General features: G+C 39.2%; 1 protein-coding gene across 1 annotated transcript; it reads left to right on the forward strand.

Annotated features, from left to right (window-relative positions):
• The first annotated feature begins 415 nt into the window (after positions 1–415).
• cdo1 (cysteine dioxygenase type 1) lies at positions 416–16,237 on the forward strand. Its single transcript, NM_203801.1, has 5 exons — positions 416–617; positions 9,021–9,098; positions 12,222–12,379; positions 14,194–14,363; positions 15,238–16,237. Exons 1-5 carry the CDS (start codon positions 448–450, stop codon positions 15,265–15,267), a joined length of 606 nt encoding a protein of 201 aa, NP_989132.1. The 5' UTR covers positions 416–447; the 3' UTR covers positions 15,268–16,237.
• The last annotated feature ends 231 nt before the right edge of the window (positions 16,238–16,468 follow it).

Here is a 16,468-nt window from a genome sequence, read left to right on the forward strand (position 1 = left end):
ATTTAAGAGTTTCTGTCTGGGCATTGGGGAGTTCTGTTGTTGTTGAGGCTGCTGGGAAGGGTCTATGTTAGGTCTTAGGAATGTATTGAAGCACAGCAAGAGCTGGACGGTGGGGCTGCTAGCAGAATTATTGGCATCATTGCATATGGGGAAGGTGGATGTCTCACAGCAACTCCAGTTTAACTGTATTACCAGGAAATAAAGAACAAATTGATCTTTTCAGAACAAGCCCAATTGCTGGCCAAGGAATGTGCTTTTCTTGCCAACAGTAAGGGATAACTGCAACAAGAGAAAAACAGTGGATTTATCTGCCTTTCCACCCCTTGGAAACTTGGTACAGCCCTCTGTAAGTGTGAGAGCATAAATAGTGAAGAAAGCCTGCAAGGCAGCCCAATTGTTTCATGTGAATGAGCTTGTGAAGCTTCCCTCACACAGCAGTAGTGCAACATGGAGCAGACTGAAGTGCTAAAGCCCAACACCCTGGATGAGCTGATCCAGATCCTGCATGAGATATTTGCCAGTGATAAAGTGAATATAGAGGAGGTGCAGGCTATAGTGGAGTCCTATGAAAGCAACCCAAGGGAATGGATGAAATTTGCCAAGTTTGACCAGTACAGGTAATGGCAATGATCTTAACCCTATACATGTGTATCTGTGCAATGCATTCTGTAAATTAATAGTGTGTCGGTTTGCGGCTTGGATCTGCGCTGAAGCTGCCATATGGGCTGCGTTTTTTCTTTCTTTCTGTCTTTGTCTAAAGTGCCATTTTGCCTGCAGTACTTTTTTTCTGCATAACACAAGGGGCTGATTGACTGCAAAACTAATTACTAATCATTTGTTGCAGTAAGTACTATGGCATGTACCATTTACACTTAATGGGGGGATATTTTGGCTGCATTTTCTGTGCCTTCCTGGCAAATCGCTGAATGAACTTTATAGGCGCAGACTTGGCTCGGGCAGGGGCTCTAGAAGAATCCGCCTCTGTTGGATACAAGTCGGGAACAAAATCCGATCCAAACAAGTAGTGGGTGTATCTGTAAAATGGGGAGGCTGAGGTGCAGCTTGTTTGGCAGAAAGCGCTGCTAGTTATTCATTTGCGACTTAGCGCTAGTCGCCCAGAATCTTCTTTTTCTGCCTGGTTTTTTTTTATTCACCTTAGTTTCCTTTGCATTTCGCGCAGTTCTGCACCTGTTATATACTATTATAACTTACGATCTGCGCTAGACAGTCTAGCCTCCCTGTTAATTATAAACCGCATTAAATGAACTACTTGTGCAGTTGCAGGACCAGTGGGTGTGAATGGGATTATCTGAAGGTGAGCCAGTAAATACTTAACTTGCTGAAAATAGAGGGGTCCTTAACTTGGGACCCTTTATCATTTATTGTAGTGCAACTCCCATCACGCTATGACAGACAGGCGCCTATATATAAAGCATAATACACAATCGCAATAGGAACAGTAGCAGGGCATATGGATAAGGCACACAGTAGCTGCCGATCCCCCCCCCACACACACAATTGGGTTCCCCTTTGGCTGCCACGCAGAGCCTGCTGATTCCCGGCCGATCCGGGGGTGTGTAGGGGGCGTGTGCCCGGGAGCCAATCGCGCCTCTCCGACCGGCTGCAGCCACATCAGCCCGAGTTCATGGTTTACGTAACTTTCTAACAAAAAGATGCTGCGACTCCGATTACTGCATCTTGCTGCTGGGAAAAAAACGAGCGTTTTTGGACGCTGAAACAGTTTCCTAAAAATGTGGGGGCAAATTAACTTTCCTTTAGACTGAAGCCCAGAGGTAGGGGCGCCTGCTCTATGGTAGCAATGGGGCACTTCTTACACGTGTCTACTGATCCGGCGGCCTTCCTTCCCTATGCGGGGTGCGCCCCCCCCCCCACTGTGCCAATGGACCTGGTGCCAGTGATGTCGTTCATGTCGTCATCATCGCATATTACTGAATTTAATGTTTAACGCAATATATTGTTGTTAATAACAGCAATTAGCATGATCTTGCAAAGGTTTTGCAGCTGATTTTCAAAATACCCAACATGGATGCGAGGTTCATGATTTCTCATGTTGGGCAGTAACCGCACTGATGCATCAATGTGCCTCATTAATAAATCTGTCTTCATTTTGGCCACATAATATTTATTAACTTGCACTAATGTTTTAGCCAAAAACCATGTTGCAGACCCCACACCTTGGACAGTGATCCTAATCCTCAGTCATATACTGCCAGCTTCATGCAACTGCTTTTGATTTAGAAGGGGTTGTTCACCTTTGAGTTCATTTTTAGTATGAGGTAAAGCAGGGATCCCCAACCTTTCTTACTCGTGAGCCACAGTCAAATGTAAAAAGACTTGGAGAGCAACACAAGCACCATAACAGTTCATGGAGGTGCCAAATAAGAGATAAGATTGGCTATTAGGCAGCCTATATGCACACTATCCGCTTACAGGAGGCTTTATTTGGTAGGAAATCTTATTTTTATTCAACCAAAACTTGCCACCAAGTCAGGAATTCAAAAATAACTACCTGGTTTGGGGGCACTGAGAGCAACATCCAAGGGGTTGGGGAGCAACATGTTGTCCCTGAGCCACTGGTTGGGGATCACTGACGTAGAGAGTAATTTTCTGAGACAATTTGCAATTGGTCTTCATTTTTATTTGTAGTTATTTAAAGGAGACATATCCTATAAAAATTATGAATGTACCAGCAGGGGCGGGCCAAGCCGACCGGGCGCCCTAGGTAACCCGGTCAGCCACCCCCCACCCCCTTGCGTGTGCTTAGGCATTCGGCCACTCCCCCTCTCCTTGAACGGCGCATGCGCGCCAAAGCAAACGCAAGGGGGGTGCGATCCGATTGGTCATTGCCTCCACTGCTAATTACAAGCGGCGGGGGCAATGACAAGTAGCAGGACTAGGGGTAGGCAGGAGAGGCTCCTGTCTGGCGCCACCCAATCGTTGCGCCCTAGGCAGCTGCTTCTTCTGCCTACCCCTAGTTCTGGCCCTGTGTACCAGTGAATTATACTCCTAGATATAGAAGGATTGTGCTTAAAAAGTTGTTTCAGATTGATTTATTGAGAAATTCCACCAAAGCCCAACTAGCCCCGCCCATCCGTTCCACTTCCTGCTGGCTGAATTCTCTGGATGTGCCGGGGGGCCGGCGGCTCTCAGTACAATGCACTGTAGGATAGGAACCAATTAGCAACTAGGCTGACCTGATAGGGAACTGAAGCCTGTCTGTGCTTGTGTGAGTGCAGGGCTGTGATTGGCTATCCCCCTCCTACTGTGCTTCTGGCAGGGACCGTTAGGACACGCCCACCCTTCATTTGAAACAGGGACAGAGAACTGATAGGATCTATAGGGAGCTCCAATAAAGGGGCCATTTTTACAGATAGGATTAATGTTTAGCCCAAAGTGAAACCAGCAATGTGTATTATTCATAATTGCCTACAAAATTAGGGTTTTTCCCATTTATCCAATATGTCTCCTTTAATTAGTTCAACTTTTGTTCAGCAGGTATCTGGTTGCTAGGATCAAAATTACCTTAGGGGGTGAACCACACCTTTTAAAGGTGGTCAGTTTTGTTATCCAACCCCTCACTATATAGACCAAATTGTTGGCTACTGGCCAGTAGGACCTTACACATTTATAGCCAAACCCTACTGATCAGATCATTCTTGGAGTGACAATGCTCCCTCTTATTTCTAGATGTGGCAGCACCTCTTGTGGCAAGTAAGAAGCACCAGCAGGATGGTGCCATGAGGCCCTATAAAGGTAAAGAAGGTGGAACAGTAAGGCTTATAATGGCCAAACTGTAGCTATGCATTTATGGCCACCTTTCACTTCATTCCCAATTTTTTGCCATAGAATGAAAAAGCTAGAAAGGCGAGTGAAATCTAAAGCACATTAGTTATAAAAATATGCAGTTCTATGAAACCTGAAACTAAAACTGCATAGGGGTTACTGTGCTTCACATGCGTGACAGTACCCATTTAAATTCATTGGTAAATCATTCACATACCAATCAGGTATTTATTGATTTTCACATTAAAATGTCTCCTTTAATCTGTGCTACTTTTGCTTAATCACCCCCCCCCCTTTTTTTTTTTCTCAGGTAGCTTAAATACCTTTTTTATAATCAAATCTGGCTTTATCTGTAGCACGTTGGCACACCACCTTGTGAGGATATCTCTTATGCAAGTGTTACACTGTGCCAATAGGTGCTCTTACAGCCAGCTAAGCATCACTTCATTTTAACCCTATGCATTTTCTTCCTATTAAACACTGGTACAAATACTTTTATACCTAGGAATACTAGTTACCTAGCAACAGGGGTGGGCTACTTGCCCCTGCCCCCCCCCCTGCATGTGGAGACAGGAGAGGTACTTTTTTTTTTTTTTTTTTTCCCCAGCATTTTTGGTTCAGACCCATTTAGTAGAATCCAATTCTCCACCAGGTCTCACTTGCCTCTGCTACATGTTTTTTTACAAGTAAGAAACATCATTGTATGTATGTATATCTTTATTTATAAAGCGCTACTTATGTACGCAGCGCTGTACAGTAGAATACATTAATACAAACAGGGGGTTATTAAGATAATAGATAAATGCAAAGTATAACAATAAATACAAGATACAGTTACAATAAGTTAAGAGTCAAAGACACAAGAGGATGGAGGTCCCTGCCCCGTAGAGCTTACAATCTATATGGGAGGGTAACTTACAGACACAAGTAGGCAAATATAATTGCTGTAGGTCACAGTGGGTGACACTAAATTTATAAGTGCCAGTTCCCAGATCAGATGCTGTGTGAGTGTTCCAAAAGGTAGTCTTTAAGTTTAGAATCATTGCAGAAAATATCACAAGGCAAAAAGATACTGCTTTCAATAGCAATGACAATTGCAAAAGGTGATTCTACACTTGGAAGGTTATGGTATGTTTGTCAGCGAGACAGAATGCATATGCCTTAAGCAGTTTTAAAATGTTCTTGCATGTCTATAATATCCATAAATGCAGGACTTAACTTGTTAAATTTACATTTATTGGGCAACATCTGAACAGAAGTGTTACCCTACTTAAAACAGGGTCTACTTTATATGCATGCTTTATTTGCCAATTTATCAAGCATGACATCCCATAATATGTTTCCTAACAAATAAAAGTGTTTGTGGTTTTAAAATGCTACTGGAGTTCATTTGGCTTCATTCTGTACTGCATATTGGAGTTTGTCTGTGGAAGGAAAGATAACGATAATGCCACACTAAACTACTAAGATTATATTGTCTAAACTGTAAGGGATACCCTGAGCTGGTGCTTTTTCTCTTAAAAAAAACCAATCCGGCCAGGGATATTTTCTTGCATAGCAATGCCATGAGAAGACTTGTCCCAGGTATTCCTGTGGCCTTTACAATTTCTTTGTTTAAAGAAGCTGTGTGTGGGTACCCAACCTGACAACAAGACTTTTAATTCACACGCACCCAAGAGTGGCCAGACTGAAAGTGCTAAGAGTCAATTTGCAGTGCAATAAGAGTCAGTGTATTTACAATGCCTTTTACTAGGTAGTGGCGTTACCGTTTCATGCGAAAAAACAAAACTAAATGATGAACATTTGCCCAGTGACCCTCTGGGGCACAATTGCAATTTACATTAATGTTCTATTTTAAGTAATTTCTGAAATATCGGATATAGCTCTGTTTGAGACTGCTAATACAGGTTATGGCTCTCTATGCACTTCCTGTGTTTAGTTGACCCTAGGTTTGCTGACTCTCATTTGAGTCCAAAGCCTGGTATTGGCAATCTAAAGCTGATACTACGCAGGGCTGATCCTTGGCCAGTGGAAAAATGCAGGCAGAGAATCCGCCCCTACGGACACAATGCTTCCACGTGCAGCAGGGTGGGAGGCTGGTGCAAGGTAAGGGCGGATTCTCTGCCTGCATTTTTCCACTGGCCAAGGATTGGCCCTATGTGGTATCGGCCTACATATTCTGGGGTGTAGTTAGCTTTAATCATGCCTTTCACCATACATTTAGAATGGGAAAACATAATTCTTTTGCAAATGCTTTATTTACAATTTATAGGACTTTAATTGAGCATTGACTGACAGAGGTGGGTGCTGTCGGTCACATGAGGGCATGTGACTAGCAAACAACCAATGAGGCTGGTATATAAGGGACCTCTGCTTCTCTCCGTGAACATTGTTGTGTTCAAGAGGCTCGTTTGTTTTGGCACATAACTGTGCTCCACTGAGGTCAGATGTATTTGCCTGACAGAACTGATGCTTGTTCTTCCACTATTTTTCACACGAAGAACACAAAGTTCTAGAAGCTGGGCATCCATTTCAGGGTCATGAAGCCAAACTACAGAACTAAGTATACACCATTTGCGTCTGTTTAGAGTATTCTATCTCATAGCACATAAGTGCCAGAAAAAATAAAGTATTTGACTGAGCAAACATGAGCACTGGAGCAAAGAATTAGATGACCATTAAAATGCATGTACTGATCCATCCAGCCAGCATGTCTAAATGTCTAATCCCCATTTGTAATAAAAAGCACTAAGTTTGCCCAGGAGCAGTAACCCATGGCAACCAATAAGGTGTTTGCTTTTAAACGGGTGACCAGTAAATTCTACCTGTTGATTGGTTGCTATGGGTTACTGCTCCTAGGCAAACTTAGTGCCCTTTATTAAATAACTCCCTAAATGTCAGCTCTGTCAGATGAAAAGTAAATCACAATTTAGTTGGCCAGCACTCAGCAAATTGACATGACAACATGGGATGCCACTTGCACCTTTTCTATTCTATTTCTTCCCTTTTAGTAGCACTGACATCATAAACTATAATTACAGAGTTCTAAGGAGTCTGCCAAATCTAAATTATGCAGGTTAGAAAAACAACTATTCTGTAACTGGAAAATGTGACCTTATTTTAACTGCCTGTTGGCTATACTGCATGAAAGCCATATAAAAACTGTCAGGTTTGGTGGGAACTTCAGTGAGCCAGACACTGTGCAAGACATACCTGCTGTGTCTGTGACTTCAGCTGAATTGGGAAAGCCAGGGGACAATGCTAGTGCTACTGCATTTGGAATAGTTTTTCCCTAGAATATCAAAGCAGTATGTTACAACACTAGCCCCCTGTTGTCATGCTTTCAAGTCCTGGTGTTCCTAGGCAAAGATACGGGCAGATACAAACATTGTCCCCATAGTGCTTTATTGGAAAACTGGGGTAAACATGAAGTTTAAAACACTACAGAACAATGGGCTCAGTACAGCAGAAATATCATGTGTACCTACGTTTCCAAATACAGCAGAAGCCAATGGAAGCAGATCTGTTATACATCTACTTATCCCTCCAGATGAATATTTTGGAAGTCTTGGTATATCAACCGCTGGATGGCTACAGTATAGACAGCCCTTCTTTGCTTTTACTTAGTTATACAATACAAATACAGCTTCCACCATAATAAAGCTCTGTTTCAGCTGGTGTGTAAAGTATCATTATTTCTAATCAGTGGGGTTAATGGAAGAATGTCTAACAAGGGCACAAGGGGAGATTCTAGTGCTTTGCTCCCACACAATTACCAACTTAGCATGTGGGTGACCCCTCCATTAGTTATTGGCCAGACCCGGGAGTGCACTCACAAGTCAGATGAAACTGGAAGGAATTGCTTACAAGCAATGTGCTACTGTATCTTATCCAGTTACTATCTGTGCAGCAATCAACATGATCACCTTTGCCTTGTAAACAATTTCAGGTCGGTTTATATTTCGGTGATTCACAGAATGCCATGAATCCTCTGCTTGTCCTTGAGGCTTACCCATTGATAATTATGATATTGCACTGACACAAAACAATAAACTTGTTTTCCTTTGAGCACTTTTATCACATTTATATCTGAGATATATATCTCAGATATAAGCTGCTCTCACAGGACTTATGAGGATACAAAGGGTTTTTAATGAACCAGAGAAACTGACGTTTCGACTATAGCGCCAGCCTTTCTTTGAGAGAAGTGCAAGTGTCTGCCTGAACCCGCCCAACTGTAGGCTTCAGGCTGTCCCACGCATAACTACTACATTATATTGTACTCTACTGTACTTGTGAAGAGTAATCATGTCCCCTCTCAAGCTCTTTTTACCCAGAGAAACAACCCAAGCCATAATAGTTGCTCCAAATAGCTTTAGTCTTCCATTCCTTTTATCTTTCCAGCTCATTAATCTCCTTTTTAGAGTGGAACTAACACATTTAATAAAAGCTGTGTCTTACTGAAATATGACCTTTTTTTTAAATATAATCAATTAAAAATTCCATTCCTGTTTCCAAAATCAAGTTTATGTGCACTGTTCTCCCTTTTATCATGGGTTTCTCATTTTCTCTTCATGCAGGAGTCGGGTGTCTGATTTTGATTGACAGTTAGATCCAATACTTCTTAGGGCGGGCTCCTTTTTTAGCAGATACATTAGAGTTTACTCAAATAATTGATTCCTAATCTAACAAAATAACTGGCTTTGGCACAAAACCTACATGCAGAGACAGGTTTACTGGTGATTTTAAGAGTGAGTTCCTATACAACTTGTAGGTATAAGGAGCCCCTCCCTACCAAAGGCTGTATTAGATCTGTCATTCAAAATTGGACTCCCAGCTCCTGAATGAAAGAGCAAGAGTACAGATACATTTTTTGATTGTATTTCTAAAGTTTCTTATTTCAGTGCAATGAAGCTTATTTTTATATATAGTTTATAATATAGTTTTCATTCCATTAAGTTAGTGCCTTTTTAGTACTTTATTTGTTTTAGAAGCCATTGAGTGATGTTGCAGTTCCATATTTATTTTTTTTTTTTTCAAACAAATTTTTATATTCTGTTTAAAAGCTACAGAGGCATTGCCCAACTTAACATTTTAATTCATTGTTACCTGTAGGCTTAATGCATGGTCACCATGTAACATTTGTACTGAATTATACATTGCTTTCCTTGAATAGTTCAAGTGTAGTTCTCCAATGCCCTCTGTGTTGTTTCTAGGTACACCCGAAATCTTGTGGATGAGGGAAATGGAAAGTTCAATCTAATGATCCTGTGCTGGGGAGAAGGACATGGCAGGTAAGCATTGGATTTTTTGGATTAATTATAAATATATCAACCAGGACAAAAGAAAATTGTATACTCTTGCCAAAACGTATGTTTGTATATCCGTTCATAAAGTAACATAAGTAAAAATATATAAGTAAAATAATTAGTATGTTGTATCTATACCTACAAATTCAAAGACTCCAGGTGCAGTAAATCCAAAACAACAAATAATTTTTCCAAAAAAAACGGATAACTCATAGTTCAGCAGCCTAGCACAATCTTTTAGATTCTAATGCACACCTCTTTAACCCCACAAGTATCTGTCTCTGTACCCTAGCAATGTAATATAGTTACAGAGGAGCTTCAGGAGTGTGTAGCAGTACTTCTGGTAGGTTCTGTGGTTGCATTGGTGCTCAAGAGTTTGAGATTTTTCAAATTATAGTGAAGATCGTAGTGGAGTGTCAGAGCTGAACTGAAGATTCTGTATAAACTTCCCAAATCTAAATAATGGGACTGAAGTACCATGTATAAATCATAAATTTGATGCTCTATCCACCATGGCCCTGATTGTCCTATTTTAGAACAAGCCAAAAATATCTGGCAAGTTGTCATAGACATGTTTGGGTCAGGGAAGCCCAGTAATAATGGACTCTTAATGGCCTACAGAAAATGAAGTGATGTGACTCCAGGCACATCTTCTGGCTAGTTCACGTGGTTTAAAAGCATATATTATAATATACAGTTTTGTACAGCTTTACCCACTGGTGAATATGGCAAAACAGATTGCTTCTGCACCTTGGCCTTAATGTTGTTCAGTTGTCTGCGACTAATCAGAGTGCCCTCCATATATTCAGTATTTTGTAACACAGATGGCTTTAACCTGAAAAAACTAGGGTGTGTCTCCTACAGGTAATCATAAAGTTGACTTAGTTTGGAACTGAATTGCTTCCATTTATACTTTTGATGTGTGGCTTGGAAATAATGCTACCTTTTAAACTGCCTTAAACTGATAGTGAAAATCTAAAAATAAATTATAATGACTACTAGATATTAGCTGTTTGGCTGAACTGATTCCACCTGTATTGCTAAACTGAATGAGTCCTCACTTTTTTTTTTTTTTTTTATCCATGACTTGTTTACCACATGCACTACCCAACAGTTGATTCATCAGTTCAATTTGTCTTCAGAAGTTCCCTCATGTTTTGTCTTGAGCAGCTCCGCCAGTGTCTCGGGTGCATTCCTCCACGTACACAGCTCTGCTTCTGTTTTTAAGTCAATAACTATGTTGCTTTTAGCCTCCAGCACTACATAATTGTCTTTCTGCGCATGGCAAATGGTTTGTTCTTTCTCACTAGTTCAAAGTAAAAAATCTTGTAACTTTCAAGCAACAACATATTCCTGATTCTTCTGACAGCTTTTGTAGTTCAACCTATTTTAAACTCTAGCAATGAAATTTAGGACTGATTTTTATTTGCAGTAGCTAATTTGACTTTTAATGAGTCTGATTTTGGAGATCCTAAATGAAAGTAGATTTTGCATTATATTTAGCATTAATAGTGTGTGTAATATTACACTGTATCTCCCTCCCATTCATTGTAAAGGACATGGCTGAACACATTTGATGTGCCAAAGTATTTTTCACTGTCTGTGTGCTCCACTAGTAGTAGAAATTTAAAACTAGTAGCCTCTGTCACCCCCTCGATGACTACTTCTGATTGGCTAAGGGCTCTGTATTAAGTGTATATTTCAAACAAGGTCCTAATGGACAGATTCATAAGTAGCCTCTATGGGGTAGTTAAATGCTAACTATAACCCTGTCTAGCTTAATAGAACATACAATCGTGTCTATTACAACTCCTGGTGACCGTATCATTAGTGTTTCTGCAGAAGGTCCAGTCTTCTGTTTCACATATGGCCATGATTATCTTTAAATCCATTCACCTTATTGCCAGTGGTCCTCTTCTCTCTTCCCCTTAACTTTTCCAAAAATAATTAAACTTTCCATAAAATGTTTTTTTTTTTTTTTTTTTTTTTCCCCCAAAATAAAATTTCTTGCCATCCAGAAACGTTATGCCAACACCAAAGTTCAAAGGCTTCAGGCTTTAGCATTAACTTAATAAAAGTAGCAATGGATCAAACATAAGGGTCTTGCACATGCATTATTCACTTTATTTTCAGTATATTAGCATTGGCAATGCCAACCTTGTTAAAGTTGAAGAGACTGCAAAGCTTAATAAAATCATCTTAAAAAGCTTTATCAAGAGGTTTTTAACCTTTAATCCTGTTAAGGGTTTTTTTTATTCACTTGGAAATCCTCTGAAACCTACAATTTGACCAGAGGTAGAAAAAAAATACATTACCGGATACATGTTTTGTAATTACATAGTGCTTCTTGTGTATATGCAGCACTGTACACTTAAAACAACATGAATAAAACATGCTGGGAAACAACACAATTGGAAATGAACACATAGGGGCACATTTACTAATCGACGAACGGACCGAAAGCTTCCGAATTTTTTCCCATTCGGATCCGTGGATTAGTAAATGTGCCCCATAGATTCAATATTAAGGGCTCTGGTACACGGGGCAGAATAGTCACCCGAGACAAATCTCCCTTGTCGCGGGCGACTAATCTCCCCAAAATGCCATCCCACCGGCAAAAATGTAAATCTCCAGTGCGATGGCATACGCGGCGCTGCGTTTTTCCGAAATCGCGGAAGTTGCCTTGATAGGAAAAGGCGCCGTGTATGCCATCCCACCAACAATTTACATTTTCGCCGGTGGGATGGCAATTTGGGGAGGTTAGTCGCCCGCGACAAGGGAGATTTGGTGCGGGCGATTAATCTTCCCGTGTGTCACAGCCCTAAGTGTTAGAGACAGAGGAAAATAGGTCCCTGCTCCTATCCAAAACTCCATGTGGTGAATTCATGAGTCTGTGAGCAAGATGAGCTGGTGTAAGTCTAATGAGAAATGTGCAACAGAAACTTGATATATCTTACAATATGACCTTGATTTGGATAAAAATGTTTCCATGCGATGTACTGCCTTGTTTTACAGGATGAGTAGGAAAAATTACTTTATATTCCAGCTCCTCTGTAAATACTGAGCTAAGATTTTTTTTTTTTTTTTTTTTTTTTTTCCCATCTACAGCAGTATCCATGACCATGCCAACTCCCACTGCTTCTTGAAAATCCTTCAGGGAAGCCTCAAAGAAACTCTGTATGAGTGGCCCAAGAAAAAAAGTAACACTGAAATGGTGAAGAAGGCAGAAGGTGTATTGAAGCTGAATCAATGTGCCTATATTAATGGTAATGTATATCATGGATTCCTAGTAAAGGGATACAATCATAAAAATCCATACATTATTTTCAGATGCATACATATATGTTTAGCAGTTACTTGTGGATTGTCCTTTGATTTATGTTTTGTAAAAATGTATGATACTTGGGGGCACATTTACTAACCCACGAACGGGTCGAAATGAGTCCGATTGCGTTTTTTTCGTAATGATCGGTATTTTGCGTTTTTTTCGGCGTCTTTACGAATTTTTCGTAAAAAAAAAAAATCGTATTGGTAACGAAAAATTCGTAAAGACGCCGAAAAAATATGAAAGTCGCAAAATGTTCGTTTTCAAGTCGGAACTTTTCCAATTCGGGTCGGATTCGTGGGTTAGTAAATCAGCCCCTTGGTGTTTGCACATGGACCTCTGCACAACAAGAACTTTAAAACAGTTTTAAGGCCCTGGTCACTGATGCCTGCCACTAAAGTGAATGCAACTGCCTGGAATTTGCACACAAATGTTCAAATTTATTTTAAAACTGAATTGCATAAAAAAAAAAAAAAAGTTTCCATTTTTTTTTTTTCTTATGTGCTAGCATATTTATATAAAAAAACCCTCAAACCGAAAACTCTGTTGCATTAAAGGGGATCTAAACCCAAAGAATGAATTGATGTTTCTCTGAGCACTTGAACATTTAATAAGCAAAAGAATTGTTTAGGATCAATGTGAATTTGTCAAATAAGTTACTATGGACTGCAAGGTATTATATAGAGTGAAAATTAAATTTAAAAAAAAAATTAAGAAAGGGGTCCCCAACCTTTTTTACCTGTGAGCCACAGTCAAATATAAAAAGACTTGGAGAGCAACACAAACACCATAAAAGTTCATGGAGCTGCCAAATAAGGGCTGTGATTGGCTATTAGGCAGCCTCTATGCACACTATCAGCTTACAGGGGGCTTTATTTGGTAGTAAATCTTGTTTTTATTCAACCAAATCTTGCCCCCAAGTCAGGAATTAAAAAATAACTACCTGGTTTGGGGGCACTGGGAGCAACATCCAAGGGGTTGGTGAGCAACATGTTGCCCCTGAGCCGCTGGTTGGGGATCACTGCCCTAGAGAATATATTTTCTTTGTACAGCTGGATACCAAGGACAATACATTATATTCACTGAAAGAAGTAGAATGAATCATTTGTAAACCTTCAGTATAACCGTCAAACATATTTATTAATCTCATAGCTAGATATCTTTTACATTTCTAATAATTAAAGGCGTGACTATAGACTTTTCTCTATCATTATCATTGGTAATATGCTTTAAGTTCAAGGTTATTTTTCTTTCAAACATTCCTCGCTAATCTGTTATGTACAATAATGTTGCACTTTGTTACTAAAACTGTCAGTACTTTGGGGCACATTACTCAAATTCAGTTTCATCTATACAAACTGGACATACTTCTAATTGACCTTTTAGTATGGGCTTTTTTTTTTTTTTTCATCTTTGGTAAAAGCCCCACCAGCCCAGTTTGTAGTTTGACATATCACCCTCATTGCCAGTCAGGTTGAATTCGTATCGGTTGCTTTGAGACTCCCTTATAGAATCAGAAAAATGAACCCTGCAAATACTGTCCCTCCTCTCACAGTAACTTATCAAGACCACAATTCATTCTTCATGCCTTCATTTTTATTAAAAAAAACAAACAAACATTTTCTTCATTCAAATTCAAAACTGGCTGATTTAACTTTAAACACAATTGTTTGTATTCTTAAGTTTAATCAACTGTATATAAATGTATCTGATTTGCTAAAACATTTTTTTTTATTCCTATTCGGACAACCATAGATTCTATTGGCCTCCATCGTGTAGAGAACCCGAGCCATACAGAGCCTGCTGTAAGCCTCCATTTATACAGCCCTCCATTTAATGAGTGCCACACATTCGATCAGAGGACTGGACACACAAATTCAGTGAAAATGACTTTTTGGAGCAAGTATGGAGACAGAACTCCTTTTGTAAGTATATCGCAGGGCTTTGATAGGAGGAATTTTTACATGTAAGTTAGTTTGTACCTTCATACAGTTATAGTCCATGTTGAACCCTTCCAAGTAAACCCAGCACACACAATTTACCAATCTATACTATGACAGCCTTCAGGCATGAATGAGTTGTCTAAAAACAGCTAAAAATGGGATTATGTCTTAAAACACTCAGGGTGTGGTTACCTGTTCACTGTACAAATTGTTGGAAGTTGGTAGGAAAAAGTATTGGATTTGGTGGAATAATGAAATCGTGGTGTTATGCAACTGGGTATATTGAGTCCCTCTTACTGTGACTTTTATTATATTTGGCTATCCATTGTCGAGTTTAAAACTTGCACTTTATAAATGTAAATGAAGGAATAAGTGGAAAAAACACACATCAGAGGCAGAGCAATGATGTTCCATTTTTCCACATAAAACACGGATATTCTAAGCAAGCTCTGTGGAGCCCTGAGGTGGGTTTGGGCATTAAAAATCCATTGCAGCTTTCAAGTTCAGCCTTTTTAATATAATTAAGCTGTGTTTTTTAAAATGTTCTAAAATACCTTACAGTAAATAATGGCCCATCAGATTGATTTTATATTTAAACTACTGCTGTTTACCACTGACTTCCAGCTCTTTAGTATTTACAACACAAAGTAGAAAGTGTGTCCTTCAAGATAAATCTGTATTGCTACTGTCTTAGTGCTTACGTCTGCTGCTGTTACATTATCATTCCTCTGTCCCAACAGTTTATGAAACTGATCTATAGTGAGGATAGTGAGCAAATCATGGTGGAGTAATGATATGGGTTATAGTCCAACATAGTCATGTGATATCTTTTTGTACATTTTGTGTGGTTTTGCAGGCAATTGCACAGTCGCAGGAAAATAACTAAACCGGATCCAAAAAAATGAATAACCTGAGAAACTGGAAATATTTTAGATTCACTCAGTGCTGATGTGACCAAACTGTAACTGGACCTCCTGGGAAACTTTTGAAAAAAAGGCAGAAACTTTCATCCAATGGCGGCATTTCTTGAGACCTAAGGAAATCAACATTTTAATTCCCTGTTTTGAAATAAATTGTACAGTAATGCAAATTAAGAAACATCTGCTTTAAAACTGGAAATCTGGAATATTCTTTAATTTTTGTAAAGCTGCTTTCCTGTGAAACAATTTCTGCTGAATAGCCTTGAATTTTCTAGAATAATTGTATAGTTTTTAATGTTTGTTGTAACAAATGTACATTTTCTGATCTTAATATTTTTAGAAGAACTAGCATATGAATTGGCTTGCTCATCCGTGTTATTTTAAGTCTCTTTTATGAGTCTGTTTCCTTGTACTGTTGTTCATGTTAAGTTTGATAAGATAAGTTATCATTGTTGTAGTGACTTATAAGGAAAACAATCCTCCTCCTACCGTGATTGAGCAATTCATTTAGCAACTTTGCTTTGATGTTTCATGTGAGCGTGTGGCTTTTAAAACAATAAAAATGTGTTGACTCCAGTAATCATACAGATGGTATATTATCTGGAAGCCCAGATTGGCCCTGAAACACAGCATTGCTATTTAATACTTCACTTTTACTTTTTTGTGTCAATAATAACAAGACAGTACCTTGTACTTGATGTTAAATAAGCCAGCATGGAGCAATGGCACCAATAATCATAGTAGTTTTTAAAGCATAATTCTCCATGCAAGAGGCATTATCTAACACCCAAGGCCCAAGCATTCCAGTTAATAGATCCTATACCTGTCAAAAAAAAAAAATTAAATGTACTGTTTAAATATTATAAGCTAATCACTTTTTGTTTGTTCTTTTAGATCTACAGAAAATAATTATGTAATGTAATAAAGCAAGTTTTTAAAAAAACAAACTGGTTTATGTTCAGTGAGTATTATTTTCAAATGATCACCTCCAGGAAAGGGCTGGAAGTGAGTTCATCCTTTCAGAAATATGATTTAAAAGATTGTATGCAAGTAAATAGAGAACAAATCTGAGTGAACTGTGGCAAGCTCTTAATGATGACTCTTAAAAGTGAGTAAAGTACCCGCTATTGTAAAATATACGGCTATTATAAGACACCAAGGAGTTCC

Source organism: Xenopus tropicalis, chromosome 1 (genome assembly GCF_000004195.4).
Source record: "Xenopus tropicalis strain Nigerian chromosome 1, UCB_Xtro_10.0, whole genome shotgun sequence".
NCBI classification, from domain to species: domain Eukaryota; kingdom Metazoa; phylum Chordata; class Amphibia; order Anura; family Pipidae; genus Xenopus; species Xenopus tropicalis.

Coding starts and splice junctions, on each gene's coding strand:
- cdo1 (NM_203801.1), top strand. CDS start 448: ATGGAGCAGACTGAAGTGCTAAAGCCCAACACCCTGGATGAGCTGATC. Junction 9,099..12,221: donor TGGGGAGAAGGACATGGCAG/GTAAGCATTGGA, acceptor TCCCATCTACAG/CAGTATCCATGACCATGCCA. Junction 14,364..15,237: donor ATGGAGACAGAACTCCTTTT/GTAAGTATATCG, acceptor GTGGTTTTGCAG/GCAATTGCACAGTCGCAGGA.